The following is a 17,410-nucleotide window of genomic DNA, read 5'->3' as shown; positions in this document are numbered from 1 at the left end:
TTCCATAGCTGTTTGAATATTGGGGAATTGAGCTGGCCCCCGTACCGTAACACCTTGAATAGAGGTGCATTTAGAATTGCAACTGCGGCTCACTCGGCGGATGTGGGCTCACTTGACCGCAGTAAAGACAATGGAGCAAACAAAACAAACAATCAGAAACATTTTCATAAAAAAATAATAACTAATAAATGTATATTGATCACTTAAGCTAGGCCACCTGATTTCCTCAACCAAAAAATAAACATCTGCTGCTTGACTTCTTGGGTCTGTGATTTGTTCAGAGATGGCATATCGATACTATCAGGTACTTTAGGAAGTACATTTCACTATATTGTCCTTTATTATATTGTAAATGTAGGCCTGTATGTAGGCAATGTCAAACGAGAGTTGTTTTCATTGCTGTTGTGTCTTTATGTAAAAGTTGATCAACAATTGACATGTGCTGCTTTCACTATTAGTTCATCGTCATCAGTTCTGACAACAATTAGTTTTCCTCATTATCTTCATAGCCGAGTTGACTACGTCCTTCACTGCTATCATTTGAATAAATGTACAAGGTACGTATGTTGATAGTTTGACAGTCTTATTTATGATGAATGCTTAAAACAAATTAGAGAGAAATGACAGTTGCAACTTCCCTTTGACTTTTCTGAGGCAGTCATGTTCCACCAGGTGTCTGAGGAGGTTCCCATAGCAACTAATACACAACAAAACCAATACAGCTAAGATAAAAGTAAACTGACATAGATATATATTGTCTAACACGGTGGCCTGAAGGTTTAGGCGTTCGCCTGTCACACGGACACTCCGGGTTCTAGTCCTTAGCCGGGTTCGAACCTGTGATTGGTACTCCTCTGAATTGTTCACTGTATAGCACCAGTTCAGTGTGACAGGTGTCCTAGCACCGTGAGAGATGGGAGGGAGGCGGCCCTACGCGCAGGCATGCATCACGTAGGGCCCAAGGGTCTTCTTTTTATTCTAGTTTTTTAAACGAGGAGTTTTGCACTCCGAGCAGATTGATTAAAAAAAATATTACAATAGACAAGACTGAACAAGACTGCAGTGTATTTTTTATATACAAGTCTATGGAACTGTTTTTATAGCTATTTGAATATTGGGGAATTATGAATATCATTATGAAATTTAAGCAGACTTTGAATTCAATTCTCCCCAAAACTGTACAGTGCTATTTGGAGGCCATTTACATGGACATAGCAGAGGTCATCCTGAACAAGACTGCAGTGAAATACTTATATACAAGTCTATGGATCTGTTTTCATAGCTATTTGAATATTGGGGAATTATGAATATCATTATGAAATTTAAGCAGACTTTGAATTCAATTTTCTCCAAAACTGTACACTAATATTTGGAGGCCATGTACATGGGCATAGCAGAGGTCCCCTTGAACAAGACTGCAGTGGAATTTGTGTATACAAGTCTATGGATCTGTTTTTATAGCTGTTTGAATATTGTGATATTGTGAAATTGTGAATATCATTATGAAATTCAAGCAGACTTTGAATTCACTTTTCTCCAAAACTGTACAGTAATGTTTTGGGGCCATGCACATGGGCATAGCAGAGGTCATCCTGAACAAGACTGCAGTGAAATACTTATATACAAGTCTATGAATCTGTTTTCATAGCTGTTTGAATATTGGGGAATTGAGCTGGCCCCCGTACCGTAACACCTTGAATAGAGGTGCATTTAGAATTGCAACTGCGGCTCACTCGGCGGATGTGGGCTCACTTGACCGCAGTTTCTTCACGGCTGATCCGCGCTGAAACGTCTCGTTAATTCTAGCCAGACGTCAGGTATCTGGATAAATGCGCCGATTTGTTCAGAGATGGCATATCGATACTATCAGGTACTTTAGGAAGTACATTTCACTACATTGTCCTTTATTATATTGTAAATGTAGGCCTGTATGTAGGCAATGTCAAACGACAGTTGTTTTCATTGCTGTTGTGCCTTTATGTAAAAGTTGATCAACAATTGACATGTGCTGCTTTCACTATTAGTTCATCGTCATCAGTTCTGACAACAATTAGTTTTCCTCATTATCTTCATAGCCGAGTTGACTACATCCTTCACTGCTATCATTTGAATAAATGTACAAGGTACGTATGTTGATAGTTTGACAGTCTTATTTATGATGAATGCTTAAAACAAATTAGAGAGAAATGACAGTTGTAACTTCCCTTTGACTTTTCTGAGGCAGTCATGTTCCACCAGGTGTCTGAGGAGGTCCCCATAGCAACTAATACATAACAAAAGCAATACAGCTAAGATAAAAGTAAACTGACATGAACATATATTGTCTAACACGGTGGCCTGAAGGTTTAGGCGTTCGCCTGTCACACGGACACTCCGGGTTCTAGTCCTTAGCCGGGTTCGAACCTGTGATTGGTACTCCTCTGAATTGTTCACTGTATAGCACCAGTTCAGTGTGACAGGTGTCCTAGCACCGTGAGAGATGGGAGGGAGGCGGCCCTACGCGCAGGCATGCATCACGTAGGGCCCAAGGGTCTTCTTTTTATTCTAGTTTTTTAAACGAGGAGTTTTGCACTCCGAGCAGATTGATTAAAAAAAATATTACAATAGACAAGACTGAACAAGACTGCAGTGTAATTTTTATATACAAGTCTATGGATCTGTTTTTATAGCTGTTTGAATATTGGGGAATTATGAATATCATTATGAAATTTAAGCAGACTTTGAATTAAATTTTCTCCAAAACTGTACAGTAATGTTTGGAGGCCATGTACATGGGCATAGCAGAGGTCCCCTTGAACAAGACTGCAGTGGAATTTGTATAAACAAGTCTATGGATCTGTTTTTATAGCTGTTTGAATATTGTGATATTGTGAAATTGTGAATATCATTATGAAATTTAAGCAGACTTTGAATTAAATTTTCTCCAAAACTGTACAGTAATGTTTGGAGGCCATGTACATGGGCATAGCAGAGGTCATCCTGAACAAGACTGCAGTGAAATACTTATATACAAGTCTATGGATCTGTTTTCATAGCTGTTTGAATATTGGGGAATTGAGCTGACCCCCGTACCGTAACACCTTGAATAGAGGTGCATTTAGAATTGCAACTGCGGCTCACTCGGCGGATGTGGGCTCACTTGACCGCAGTGTGGAGGAACAGAGTTAGCCTGACGTCAAGCATCTCGCTAATTTAAGATGAATAATAGGACATTTGCTCGACTTTGTAGAGCCAGAGATGAGAAATAGGGCCCTGGTCTACTTTAGCAAAACAGTCTCATGTGTACAGGGACACCATTTGTCAGTGTTTTTTTTTTGACATAGCTTGGCACACCTTTTTGTTGTTGTCAACATTAAGTTACAAAACAAAAGTTACTTGGTTAAGTTTAGGAGAAAAGCATCATGGTTGGACGTACAGTTGGGTTTGGGAACAAAACCAGTTAAGTTTGGTTTTAGTGGAAAACGTCCCATCAGCACTGCTTTTGTGCTGAGTGAGAGAAAAAACATTTTCAATTCAAAGTTCATTTTGTATAGCCCAAAATCACAAATTTGCCTCGGAGGGCTTTCCAATCTGAACGCATAGACATCCCCTGTCCCGGGACCTCACATCGGATCAGGATCCATGTCCACCAAAGCAATAAATTGCTTTTTTTTTAAACTTTTTTTTTTTCACTTTCACTAATTTAGACTAGTCTGTGTAGGACTATTACATAAAAAAAAGAAAAGACACTGTTTATAAAATAAAAAAAACATGCACTTTCCAATCAAACCTGTTCAACATGTACACAGTGCAGTGTGTGTTGTTCCCAGGATGAACCTGTTGGGTTGACATTCTGGAGGTAGACGTGAGGTTGGACCTAACTGACAAGATTTTTTTCCCTCACACCAACTTCTCTAAAGCTGAAATAATTGTTCAGCAATGCGACAAGGAGAGAATGAGTTAAAACGGTTTATTACATGACGTCTGAACAGGAACTCTTTGGCACTTGGACTTGACAGGTACATCATTTCTTTTCTATAAAATATGTACAACTGTTTATAAAAGTGTAATTTGAACGACCCCTAAAGTGGTACTTTTTGCGTCCTCTGTTTAAGCTTCATGTATCAGTAGAAAAAAAGAAAAACAAAACGATTATGTGACCTCGGCTTGGCAGAGCATGCAGCGCAGTCTGTGTGTTGCAGTGCATCTTAGCACGGAAACGGAGGAGACATGTTCTGACAGACATGGTTCAAAAAATGTTTCCTGCAGTTTTGAAATCTGAATATTAAAGCTATACCCTGTGGAATGCTTTGTAAATGTACACACATTCATTCGGCAGACACTTTTAACATTACATTCATAATGTTTAATGTATACTAGAAATACTGAGTTACACTGAATATTATAAAGAGTCAGTAATAGCCCTCCACATATCCATGTGCATGTCACTGCCTCATAACATGCCGGGTAAATGTGCTGACATTGGTTTCATCTCCGCTTCTTGTCCTTCGGTTGTCTCTGGACAAACAGGATCAACGACCGGACGCCACAGGACCAGCAGGCGCTGTTGAGGACAGGAAAACCACGAGGTTAGTCACATCAATACACCGTCTATTGGGGGCAATGACATATTACAAAAGTCCAGCAGAATTTAAAAAAGCAAGCAGGATATGTCGCTGCTCTTGCCTGTCTGAGGGTGCCCTCTGTGAGGCAGATCTTGACGACAGCCCAGATGGGTATTGCAACCACGGAGGAGAGGGCCATGAGCCAGCCCAGCCCGTAAGCCCAGTCCGGGTACAGATAGCCGCCACTGGTCGTCAGGGTCTGGTGGTCCAGGAAGAAGCAGAAGAGGCAAACCTTGAGGGAAAAACAGAGCGGCAAACTCATACGGTGAACACGCGGTAAACGTCATGCCTGATTCCCCCCCGTGATGCCGGCGTGCCATCTGAAATCACACATCATGCCGTTGCCGTTTTTCCTGTTCGGTGTGAAAAAGCAAAACCGGCATGAATCTCTGTGTGAAAGGGAGCTGTAGTCGTACTCAGCTGCAACATTTTGCAGCAGGAAACTTCCCCATGAAAACCAGTTCTGAGCCGATATCTGCCAGTAAAGTAGACCACAACTAGCCTATTATGATAAAAAAACACAATATTCTTGCATATGATAGCATAGTGTCTGTGTTTTCAGAGCCAATATTGGCATAAAATGAAAGTTGAGTAATGAAAATAAATGCGCATGCAGTCTTAAAGAGGGCGGTACGGGATTTTACTCTTCTGTCAAACATGTGTCTGTAGCCCCAGTAGTGTATGAAATAGCCTCCATTAAAGCTCGTGTTCTCTGCATCCCACTCAAATATGATTCTTGCCATTTTGTTTTTGTTCTTCTCTTCGTCATCTGAAACATAGATTGTTTATGAGAAGTGGACGTAGTCGTCGTGACGTCACCCATTGGTTTGTGGACTGCAGCTTTGAAGCCTCAATTTAGCTTTTTGGCCGTCGCCATCTTGTTTTTATGCAACCAGTGAACGAAGGTGTTTATATTTGGACCGCTGTGGAGTGACGTAGAGACGTCTATGGCGCTGGTAGCAATATCGAACTGTCAATCAAAAGGTAGACAGGCCTTAAAGCATACTTTGCTTTATGGTCTGTCTGACTCTAAATGACCATAACTTACTAAATGAACATCATGCTGTATTGAAGAAGACTTGCAACTAGAGATGGAGACCATAAACTCATGTTTACAATGTGGTAATAAATCAATAATTCTCCCCTACTGGTCAGTATAGAGAATGCAGGTTTAAGGTGGCGTCTGATCCAAACAGATGTTCCCTTGTGTATTATATCGAGATCTATTTGGGGATTGGGACGTGGGTGTTGCCATCAGTTGTTTTTTGTTTCATGTTACATTTTTGTATGTTCCGTCTCCCATAAATGAACGTTTTTGATACAAGTTTGAAAGCATAACCTGAACATTTTATAAAAAATAAAAAAAGAATAAAACATTTATAACTGTGTTTATGAATTGGATACTAATGAGTAATGAGTGTTCATGTTGGAACAATGCTTTATAAATGCTGAATTAAGTGTTTACTCATGCTTTACTAATTATAAATGTGCAGTTATTATAAAGTGCTAGCGATTCATTTTTTGTCAAAACAATCGTAATAAGCCAGACGTCTCCTATTGTCTCCTAACAGGTAAATCACTGCATTTCCGCGTCGTCCTAAAAGAGCTTTAGTGTCTAAAGCTCTTTCAGTAGACTCTTGGCACCTCGTTGTCGGCGTGTCTTGATCCTCGTGTCGCTTCCCTTGCAGCGGTGTGTAACTCACCGTGCAGATCAGAGGGGTGAAGTAGCGCCAGCACAGCTTGAAGAAAGCACACGGCCTCTGTCCGGTCATAACTTCCACCGCGTCACACATGCGGTCAGCTCCTGTATGATTAATAATATATAATATAATAATATTCAAAATGACAGGAACTCCTGATGTACAAGCGTGATGCATGTCACTCATAGATTGGCCTGGAACCACTTGTTGAAATATGAGTCCCAAATGTATTTATTTTTAAAGAGATTTGATGTGAAAGAAATTATAAATCATTGTATAAATCTTTTTATAATACGGGTAGATCAAATCCAGCATTCTGATTGGTTGAGAGTGAGTCACGAGGTGTAGTTTATTCAGCCATAAAGTACTGTACAGCCTGTTTACATTCAGAGCGTTCCATATCAGTGCACTTAAAATAACAGCTAGATTTAAATTGCGCGACCGATAGTTGTCATTTCAAGCTTGACAGTTAAAACATGTTGGTGTAAACTTTGATATTGTAACGTCCGCAGTAACGACTCAGACGTTGGTTTCCTTAACTTGCAGGTGTATTGCTTGAGTGTTCACAGTATTGCAACGGGGCTCTTCGCTAACAGCAACGTTAGCTCAAATGGAACAGCTAGCAAGCTCACTTAGCATCCCTCACACTAGCATAACGAACGACAACACAACGTCACTTCCTCCCTAAAATGAGATGAGGAATGAAAAGGGTTTGACCACAAAATCGTGATAATTTCTAGTGAGAGATAATTACGTCGGTAATTTCCCAACGCGAGGCAAGTTCTGTAAACATCATGGAGGAGAAAAATGACGGAGAAAAGACGGACAGAAGCAGCGAGAGCACTTCTTTACATCGGTGGCTGCGTGTCATCCTCCACCTGCTTCCAACCAGTCAGTTTTATAGTCCCATATGTGCGACTATTTTCTCTGTCGCTGAAATGCGATACACAACGTTTGGTGGCTACAACTATTTTGTGCTGAGCTTGTGTTTGGAGCTTACTATTACTATTTATAAAGTCGCAGGTACCCGTATAATAAAAGCAATAAGGCACTCCAGGCAGTACTGTGTCTACAATAATGTTTGTTCAAACCCTTGAACAGTACATTATTGTAGACACAGTAGTGCCTCTCATACCTTATTGCTTAAATACACAACTCTAATAATTGAACACTGTTTCTGATGAACTTTTCCAATGTTTTTTCAGTTTTGAGGCTCCATAGATTTGATCCCAACACAGAAATGAGGTGCATTGTAATTATGGCCCTGACTGACGTCTGTTAAAATATTTTATGAACAAGTTTTTCCAAATGTTTGCCTCGTTTAAACACTTATATGCATCAACAAAGCGGTGAAACAACTCACAGCCATAACGTACTGTGTGTTCACCTACAAGAGGACATTTTTGGGGTTCAGGAACTATGATCAAGGATCTTAAAATGATCAACTCTATCCACATACATAAACGCTGATATAAGATGATTCTGCAAAATCCTGATTTATGTTCAATGAAAACATTATGGGGCCTATTACTTGGCAAGGTGTGTAGACTCTATCTATGTCACTTTGAGGCTGCCGGGCAATCAGCCAAGATTCCTGGATGTCAACATGTAACCGCTCTTACCGCGCTGCTTTGATTACTTCAAGCATTGACACTAAGTGTTGGCACTGGTCGTAAACTGTGAGGTGTGGAGTCGTCAAATATGAAAATGATTCACGTGGCCCTTTTGTTCCTTTGGTGAAAACGCACAACGTTCCTGTGGTTTGAATAGCTCTCTACATGGGCAGTGACATTACATCCTGTGAGCTACAGGTTCATTTAAACACACTTACCAAAGGCCCAGCCGACCGCCACACACTGGACAGCAGACACAAATAAGATGCATATTCCATTGGCACCATAGTAGTCAATCAGCTGGAAGACGTACACTCCTCCCTGGACAACACAGAAGAGGTACATTAATGTGGCGTCGCCTCCAGAATGTCTTGGCGTGTGTGGGCCTGTGTGTCATACCCGAGTGGTGAGACAGATCTGTATGATGAAGCTGATGGAGCAGAAGCAGAGGAGGAAGATTTCTCTGCGCCAGGGTCTGCGCAACTGTCCCGGGAACATGTCGATCAGTGACGATGTGATAGTTTCCAGACCTGCAAACTAACACACCAACAAACAGACAACAAACAAGAAAGTGTTAGCTTTCTATCAGCATCTCTTGTGTTAGCATCTCTTGTGTTAGCTTTCTGTTAGCATCTCTTGTGTTAACGGGTCGGTTTTGACCCATGTCTTAAATCAGCTGTACAATACACTATAAACAATTATCTATCATCCAATTTGTTTATCATCTCTTGGTTACCTTGTTAGGCTTCCTTATCCATGAACATATAGTTTTTAATATTTCTTTGGTGTGGGCATCTGGGCCTTTTCTTCCCTCGATTTCAATTAAAAAAAAAAAAATGGTAAAATGAACCTCAAGAGAATCATATACATAAATAAAAGGTTGTTGTGTTCCCTGACTATTACTGAGGGGTATTAGAACATCTCTTAAATAGATTTGTTTTTATTTTTTCATTTAAATATTATTAACTATAGTAACATCTATGGTGTTACGGGTCAATTTCGACCCATATATATTTACTTCAAGAAAAAGGCTAAAAAGTATTTTTCCCAGCAATAGAACTTGAATACAAACACGAAATGAAAAGCAGAACAAGTCATAACACAGCATATCATTTCTGATAAGGAAAGGGTTGGGTGATAGATAAATACCCTCTACTATTCATTTAAAGGTAAATGCAGACTGATTGAAAGACGGTCACCTACTTTTAACCACATTATTCTTTATGGGGCTTAAATGCATCTACTGGCTTTTTAATAACAATTTGGACTTGATGGTGACGCTGGATGAAAAGTCAGAGGATCAGAAAAGTCATTATAATGCTGCAGGCACCATGGATATCTTTACCACATTGTATGACAATCTATCTTATAGTTGTCAAGACATTCACTAAAAAGAGGAAAAATCCGGGGCCAACTCAGCCATTTTGTACAGCCAACTGTCTGTACAAAATGCATGGCAATCCATCCAATTGTTGAGATATTGCAGTCAACTTTAAGTCTTCACTGATTGAGCATAAACAGTTGCAGTAGTCTTTCTCCTTTCTATAAGACTCTGTCTTGGTCTTACCAGTGTGTCCAGTCCCAGCAGAATGAGCATCATGAAGAAGCAGGCGGCCCACAGCTGAGGCAGGGGCATCATGGCCACAGCCTGAGGAAACACAATGAACGCAAGCCCAGGGCCTGGGGGCACAGAAGAGACATTTAAACGGTCTTGCGTTTGATTTGTGTCCTTTTCCAGGAAATGTGCGAGGGTTCCGTGTCTGTCTGAGATGGACACTGTGGGATTCAAATCATACCTGAATCAGCCACCATGTCGATGGGAATTCTCTGTTTCTCGGCCATGAAGCCCAGAGCCGAGAAGACGGCGAAGCCGGAGATGAAGCTGGTGGCGCTGTTGAGCGCACACAGCCACAGACTGTCCCTGCAGACACACAGAGCTTAGCACACAGAGGACGACAGGACTACAGGACGGAGACCCGGCCGTCCAGCTGGTGGACGGCAGGTTCGAATTGGGAGGCTGTGTCTGACCGATTCTGTCACTTTCCCAACCCGACAATCTGACATGCACCCACTCCACACAGGTATTGTCCTGCTGTGTGGAGCTCAGAAAGAAAGCAGCGGTTGAACTCCCTTGCCCCATTTCTTTATTGATGAAACTATTGCCGTCATCTTTCATGTGATCAACCGAGTGCAAGGCCATGAACGTCTTCCTGCTTCATGCTCTATCGAGAAGACTTGAAACTAGAGATTGAGACATAAACTCATGTTTTTGATGTTTACTGAGGGATTACATCAGGTGAGAAGTAGAGTAATTTTCTCATAGACTTCTATACAATCTGACTTATTTTTGCAATCAGAAGAGTTGCCCCCTGTTTGCCAATAGAGAGAATGCAGGTTTAAAACACTTTGAAAACAAACCTATTTTTAGGCCTCTGCTCAAAAAGTGCATACCCAAACTAAAGAGTGTATCTCTGCCACCACTAGGGCTATTTGAATAATGTTGGTTATAATAAAAAGGTACACATGTGAGATTTTGTTCAGATGTGTAAATATCAGTCTATATGTTACTGGTTAAGAGTAAATGAAGATGACACACAGCTAGAATTAAAAGGCACTTTCAGGATGATTATTTCTTTGAAATGATGCATCTGCAAGGTCCAACTCTAACCCAAATCATAGCTCAATATGTAAACATTCTCTAACCCAAATCATAACACAATATGTGAACATTCTCTAACCCAAATCATAGCTCAATATGTGAACATTCTCTAACCCAAATCATAACTCAATATGTGAACATTCTCTCACCCAAATCATAACACAATATGTGAACATTCTCTAACCCAAATCATAACACAATATGTGAACATTCTCTAACCCAAATCATAGCTCAATATGTGAACATTCTCTCTGTAAAGGTTGACTTTGATAAAGTGAAGCAGAACAAAGTTAGAGAGGGTTTAGAACAGAGAACATTTGGAGAACAACTCCAAAATTTCCATCTGGGCACATTTACGCACATCTGTGACATTTTAATTTTCTCATGTACCAAACCATATATTTCACGTGTATATTACTTATGGTGTTCAATACATACAGCAGTTTGGGGGTCTTTTTCTCCGAAAACAAGCTATGATTTACCGTTTTATATAACAATCGCTCAGTCTGCCCCCCCCCCCCCCCCCCCCTGGGGGGGATTGGTTTTGAATTGGTTAAGGCAGGTTTTCCTGATTTGCTTCACTTTTCTCAATATAACAGGTTGCCGATACCCGTTTCCTAAAGTGGAACTACTGATTGCGTGGCTTACTTGTAACAGTTGTTGTCGACTTTGTTGTAGCTGCCCAGTGTGATCAGGGTTCCTGATGCAACACCATAGGAGAAGAGGACCTGAGCGCAAGCCTCCATCCACACCTGATGAACATATAGCATGTAGTTAGGGTATCAGTATCATGTTAGTGTTTCACTGTTGAATTCAGGTATCTGTGACACTAACAGCAGCATAAAAAAAAGAACAAACTAGACTGTGAAGCTGCATGGTTGGTCCAGTGTCTCACCTGCAAGTCTGCCAGGCGGGACGGCTCTGGGTACAGGTAGTAGACCACGCCCTGCCAGGCTCCTGGCAGCGTCATCCCCCTGACCAGCAGGATGGCCAGCATCACATAGGGGAACACCGCCGTGAAATACACAACCTGCCAAATTCAGAAGGAGCAAATTACCAAACAGGCGTTGTTTTATTTAATACATTTACAGGGAATCTAACTGGTTACTTTACTCGCCTTAAAACATGAAAACTTAACGAAGCGACAAATATGTATATTTTAGCATGCCTCAAAATCTCACAAGACTGACGACCATTCAAGGCACTCAGGCGCAATGCATTGTGGGGTAGCTAATAAACATCAGACTGCAAAGTTTTTTTGGTGATAGAACACAGATGGTTCTATTGATGTCAGTGCAATTTGACATGTTTGGATTGTAATTTTGACAAGTGTGTACGCATGCATTTCTCGTAAATTAAAAGTTTATATATACACATGTCTACAAATTATTTTGTGACCTTGCCTTAACCATATTTAATTAAGTGTAGCTCAGCTGCAAGGGGTCATAGACCCCACAGCAAGCGCACATCATGTTCTCCTGCGGGCTTAATAATAATAATAATCATAGTCCCACAAAAACTTTGGCGCGTATCTCCTCCCGCAGCGTTACCAGCACATGCGTCAAAATACATCAAAACGTGCGGCCTGATCGGGAATCGTGTGCTATGACTTTTCTAAGAGATTCGAGCGGCCGTTTTCCCGAAAAATGCGAAAAACAGCGAGAAATTGTCCCATTGACTTGAATGGGGTTTCGGCATGAAGAGGGCAAAAAAACACTCATCTTTGTGCCCATAGTGACTCGCCATAATTTAACGTAGAGAAATGATTTGAAGTTTAAATTGTTGACACAAGTCTGGAGTGTATTTGCCTAATTGGGCATTTTTTGATATCTAGCACAGTTTTTATGTAATTATTGTTCAAGTTTAGGAAAATGTGGGGACCATTTCAGAGTTTACAATGGATGTTTATGGCGAAGGTTAGAGTGGTGATGTCATCAATATAAGTTAGCCAATCAGGACTGCCACCATGGCAACCAGTGACACGCGCGCAGACACGCAGGAGGAACTGTCAGTTGGTCAGCTGACATCCTGACTGTTGTGTGTTGCACGTGTGTGTGCGCGCATATATATATATATATATATATATATATATATATATATATATATATATATATGTATATATATATATATATATATATATATATATATATATATATATACATGTATATATATATATATATATATATATATAATGTACCTCAATAACACATCTCACGACCGGTAATGTATATATATTGCGACGTCTTACGGCAGTTGTAGCCACACTTTAAAAATTTCTTGCGAAATGTTCTAGTTAGGTTTATCGTCCTCATGCCCCTTCAGTCTGCAAATGTACAGACTGTATGCAGCAGCCTCCCACGTAATCTAGCTATCCATCAGTAGAAACTGTCAGCAGCATCATTCAGGGATTTACCACACTGACACGTAGCTCATGTGCTTCATACCTAAACACAAAAGACTAAATTAGCCCGCAGCACTACAGCTTTAAAAAATGAAAAACATCCTGTTTCTCTCCATATATCAACAGGGGAACGATGACACAATACCGGTTTTGTCTTCGTGCTCACGTCTCATACACAGAAATTCTTGCTAAACGTAGTACACATCTTTTTCGAGTACACAAAATGCACATAGCATGCGATTCCGAACACAGCCAGGGAGCACGTTGTGTGTTGTATCCATTCAATCACACAAACAGTACAGCGGTGCTCTTTGCCGACACACCTGGAGATCTGCACTCGACTCTGTGCACATTTCTAGTGTTAAAGGTGTACATCCTCACACCAAGACCGACCTTTCCTGTGAAACGAACCCCTTTCCAGATGCAGAGGTAGCAGGCCACCCAGCAGGCCAGGAGACACAGCAGCAGCTCCCACTTCACGGAGCCAACCTCCTCTATTCCCCCAGACATGGACAACAAGCCTTGACTGCACAGGGACACCACACAGGCGATGGTTTGCATATTTGACAAGAAAACAGAATGTACTCGATGTGACAACACCCACTCACTGCCAGAACTCAGAGGCCGATGACTCGGAGACATTTCCAGATGTCCAGTTTCCTGTCAGGTTGCTCCTGTGTATTGCGGTCCAGTTGGCGGAGGTGAGGTCCACACATCTGTCTGTTGATGGGACGGCACGCTGATTACGGGGGAATGTGGTGGAATTTGATCATAGGGCTGTTTTCTGAATGTGAGCTGAGCTCTGAAAGCAGAGTTCAGTTCATCTTGACCGAGTCGGATAACAGAATTTATCTTTTTATTAGGGTCCGAGCAACTGACTTAGTCAGTCCGAGTAGGACCCTATTGAAATACAAAGGGTTATTATTATTAGGGTCCGAGCGACTGACGTAGTCAGTCCGAGTAGGACCCTATTGAAATTGCTGGGATTGTTATTATTATTATTATTACGGTCCGAGCGACTGACAGAGTCAGTCTCGAGAGGACCCTATTGTAATACAAAGGATTTTTATTCTTATTATTCCGTCTTTTTATTTTTCCACTTTGGACTGCTTTTTGTGGGACTTGTCATATTCAAAAACTCACCAAATTTGGAATGTTTGTCAGGTCTGGTGAAAATAGACATCTATCAAAGCCGGGGAAAAAAGTTCCAAAAAATGACTCTCTAGCGCCCCCTACAAGTTGGACCGGCGACGCCCCTCGCCCAGAATTTTTTTTTGACTTGAAAAAATTCACACATGTCCGTCTCCACCTGCTCTACAAAAAAGCCTCTCAGACCCATAAAGTCCGCCTATGAATATTTTCCGCCATCTTGGATTTTGTGAAAAACACATTATTGTAGTTTATTCCTAAACGCTTGCTCCTTTTCATACCAAACTTGGTACTTGTCATTATTGGAGCTGGATCATCAAAACCGTATTGACATTTATTGGATATCTCATTGTGTTGAGGAGATATCGACCAATCAACCTCTTAGGGGCGTGTCTTGTTTTTAAACACTCATAACATTAAAACTATTTGGACAAACAACTCCAAACTTGGGGAATATGTGCACATTGCATCCCCTAACTTGCAATAAATCAGGCGTCCAATTTGAAAAAGGGGGCGCTCCAGTACTTCGGCCAATTTGCCATTTTCGGCCCATTTATGCTAATTTTAGCATATATTTGCATTTACGCCAAATACTACTCCTCCTACAAATTTCATACAATCGACTTAAATTCTGTTCTAAAGTGATATCAAGACCCTCAGGGGTATGGCTTGTGCTCCGTGCGCGTTTTCACTTTTGGGAATTGACGTTTACGGGGACGCAAAGACGCGCCTACTTTGAGCTAACCGCTATATGAGAGACAGCTGTTGTAACTCCTCCATACATGATGCTATTACCCAATACTCCTCATGCATGATACTGGTCCATGCCTGAGGACATGTACATGACAAATGTTCAGATTGTTATAGCGCCACCCACTGGCCAAAGGAAATCAGCCAAACTGCATCCCATTTACAAGCAATTTAAATGACCTGGTGTAATCTTTACATAGAGAAACATGATGTGTGTGTGTGTGTGTGTGTGTGTGTGTGTGTGTGTGTGTGTGTGTGTGTGTGTCATCTTCGACCCGCCTGATCAGTAAATCACATGGTACCTTATTGCTTAAATATAAGATACTTATATATTTATAGTAACCTACTAGCGCCACCTACTGGCCAAAGGAAATCAGCCAAACAGCATCGGATTTAAATAAAAATGACAGCGCCCAATTGCATGCTGGGTAACGCTCGCGCACAAAACAAAACAGGAAGAGACAGACCGGAAGACACGCCACACAAACAGCTGTTCGCCGCCCAACGCTGAGACAGTCTTTACCAGCATGCCTTTCGCCCGTGTAATTTGGAACCATGACGGATGCCAGTGACGCTGAAACCTAAGTAGCTCTACTGCACTGCCAGGATTAAACTGTAAACATTAATTGATGGTTCCTGCTCTTGTTGAGACCATGCATGGGTTTGGCCGGTTTCCTTCTGAGGCCAGTCGGCGACCTGCCAGCTACCCCAAACGTGCCGGGATAAGCGAGGACCCGCTCACAGCTGCTCGCAGCTTTAATTAGGGTCTGAGCGACTGACGTAGTCAGTCCCGAGAAGACCCTATTAAAATACAAAGGGTTATTAGGGTCAGAGTGACTGACGTAGTCAGTCCGAGTAGGACCCTATTGAAATTGCTGGGATTATTCTTTATTATTCTGGTCCTTATTTTTGAACATTGGACTGCTTTTTGGGAGACTTGTCATATTCAGAAACTCACCAAATTTGGAATGTTTGTCAGGTCTCGTGAAAATAAACATCTATCAAAGCCGGGGAAAAAAGTTCCAAAAAATGACTCTCTAGCGCCCCCTACAAGTTGGACCGGCGACGCCCCTCGCCCAGAATTTTTTTTTGACTTGAAAAAATTCACACATGTCCGTCTCCACCTGCTCTACAAAAAAGCCTCTCAGACCCATAAAGTCCGCCTATGAATATTTTCCACCATCTTGGATTTTGTGAAAAACTTCATTATTGTAGTTCATTCCTAAACGCTTGGTCCGTTTCATACCAAACTTGGTACTTATCATCAATGTCACTGCATTGGAATTTCTTTGATATCTCATTGCGTTGAGGAGATATCGACCAATCAACCTAGGGGCATGTCTTGTTTTTAAACACTCATAACATTAAAACTATTTGGTCAAACGACTCCAAACTTGGGGTATATGTGCACATCGCATCCCCTAACTTGCAATAAATCAGGCGTCCGATTTGAACAATAGGGGGCGTTACAGTACTTCGGCCAATTTGCCATTTTCGGCCCATTAATGCTAATTTTAGCATATATTTGCATTTACGCCAAATACTACTCCTCCTACAAATTTCATACAATCGACTTAAATTCTATTTTAAAGTGATATCAAGACCCTCAGGGGTATGGCTTGTGCTCTTTGCGCGTTTTCACTTTTGGGAATTGACGTTTACGGGGACGCAAAGACGCGCCTACTTTGAGCTAACTGCTATATGAGAGAAAGCTGTTGTAACTCCTCCATCCATGATGCTATTACCCCAATACTCCTCATGCATGATACTGGTCCATGCCTGAGGACATGTACATGACAAATGTTCAGATTGTCATAGCGCCACCTACTGGCAAAAGTAAATCAGCCAAACTGCATCCCATTTACAGGCAATTTAAATGACCTTGTATCCACTTCACATAGAGATGCATGTGTATGTTCACATTGGCAAACTCAAGGCCTGCATACATCATTGCTTCACTAAAGACAAGTGATTAAGTTGAATAAATAAATATTTATTTCATATACTTATATATATATATATATATATATATATATATATATATATATATATATATATATATATCATATATATCATATATATCATATATTTTTTATATATTTATAATTCTTATTGGTTGAAAGTGAGTCATGGGGTGTACTGGTAGCTGAGTGCCATTTATCATATATCATCCGCCCTGCTATAAACCGGCCTGATCAGTAAATCACAATATATTCATAGTAACCTACTAGCACCACCTACTGGCCAAACCTAAGTAGCTCTACTGCACTGCCAGGATTAAACTGCAAACATTAATTGCTGGTCCCTGCTCTTGTTGAGACCATGCATGGGTTTGGCCGGTTTCCTTCTGAGGCCAGTCGGCGACCCGCCAGCTACCCCAAACGTGCCGGGATAAGCGAGGACCCGCTCACAGCTGCTAGTTATTATTAGGGTCCGAGCGACTGACGGAGTCAGTCCCGAGAGGAACCTATTGAAATTGCTGGGATTCTTATTATTATTCCTCTGATTCTTATTTTTCCACTTTGGACTGCTTT

The 17,410-nt window shown here is 41.2% G+C and overlaps 1 protein-coding gene across 1 annotated transcript in view; it reads right to left on the bottom strand.

Annotated features, from left to right (window-relative positions):
• Positions 1-4,432: 4,432 nt before the first annotated feature.
• The window catches only part of LOC306746858 (sodium- and chloride-dependent GABA transporter 3-like), a gene marked incomplete at both ends in the record, with an annotated part of 18,165 nt that continues 5,187 nt past the window's right edge, over positions 4,433-17,410 (bottom strand). The window contains 11 exons of the mRNA XM_079229837.1: positions 4,433-4,543; positions 4,666-4,836; positions 6,308-6,408; positions 8,136-8,238; positions 8,317-8,454; positions 9,485-9,597; positions 9,714-9,838; positions 11,225-11,328; positions 11,472-11,606; positions 13,371-13,503; positions 13,586-13,693. Of these exons, the coding sequence (XP_079085963.1) occupies positions 4,433-4,543; positions 4,666-4,836; positions 6,308-6,408; positions 8,136-8,238; positions 8,317-8,454; positions 9,485-9,597; positions 9,714-9,838; positions 11,225-11,328; positions 11,472-11,606; positions 13,371-13,503; positions 13,586-13,693 (1,342 nt within the window). The remainder of the gene's footprint in view (positions 4,544-4,665; positions 4,837-6,307; positions 6,409-8,135; positions 8,239-8,316; positions 8,455-9,484; positions 9,598-9,713; positions 9,839-11,224; positions 11,329-11,471; positions 11,607-13,370; positions 13,504-13,585; positions 13,694-17,410) is intronic.

This window comes from Taurulus bubalis (assembly GCF_910589615.1).
Source record: "Taurulus bubalis genome assembly, chromosome: 14".
NCBI lineage: Eukaryota > Metazoa > Chordata > Actinopteri > Perciformes > Cottidae > Taurulus > Taurulus bubalis.
Note: the sequence above shows the minus strand (reverse complement) of the source record. Positions and strands in the feature narration are given on the sequence as shown.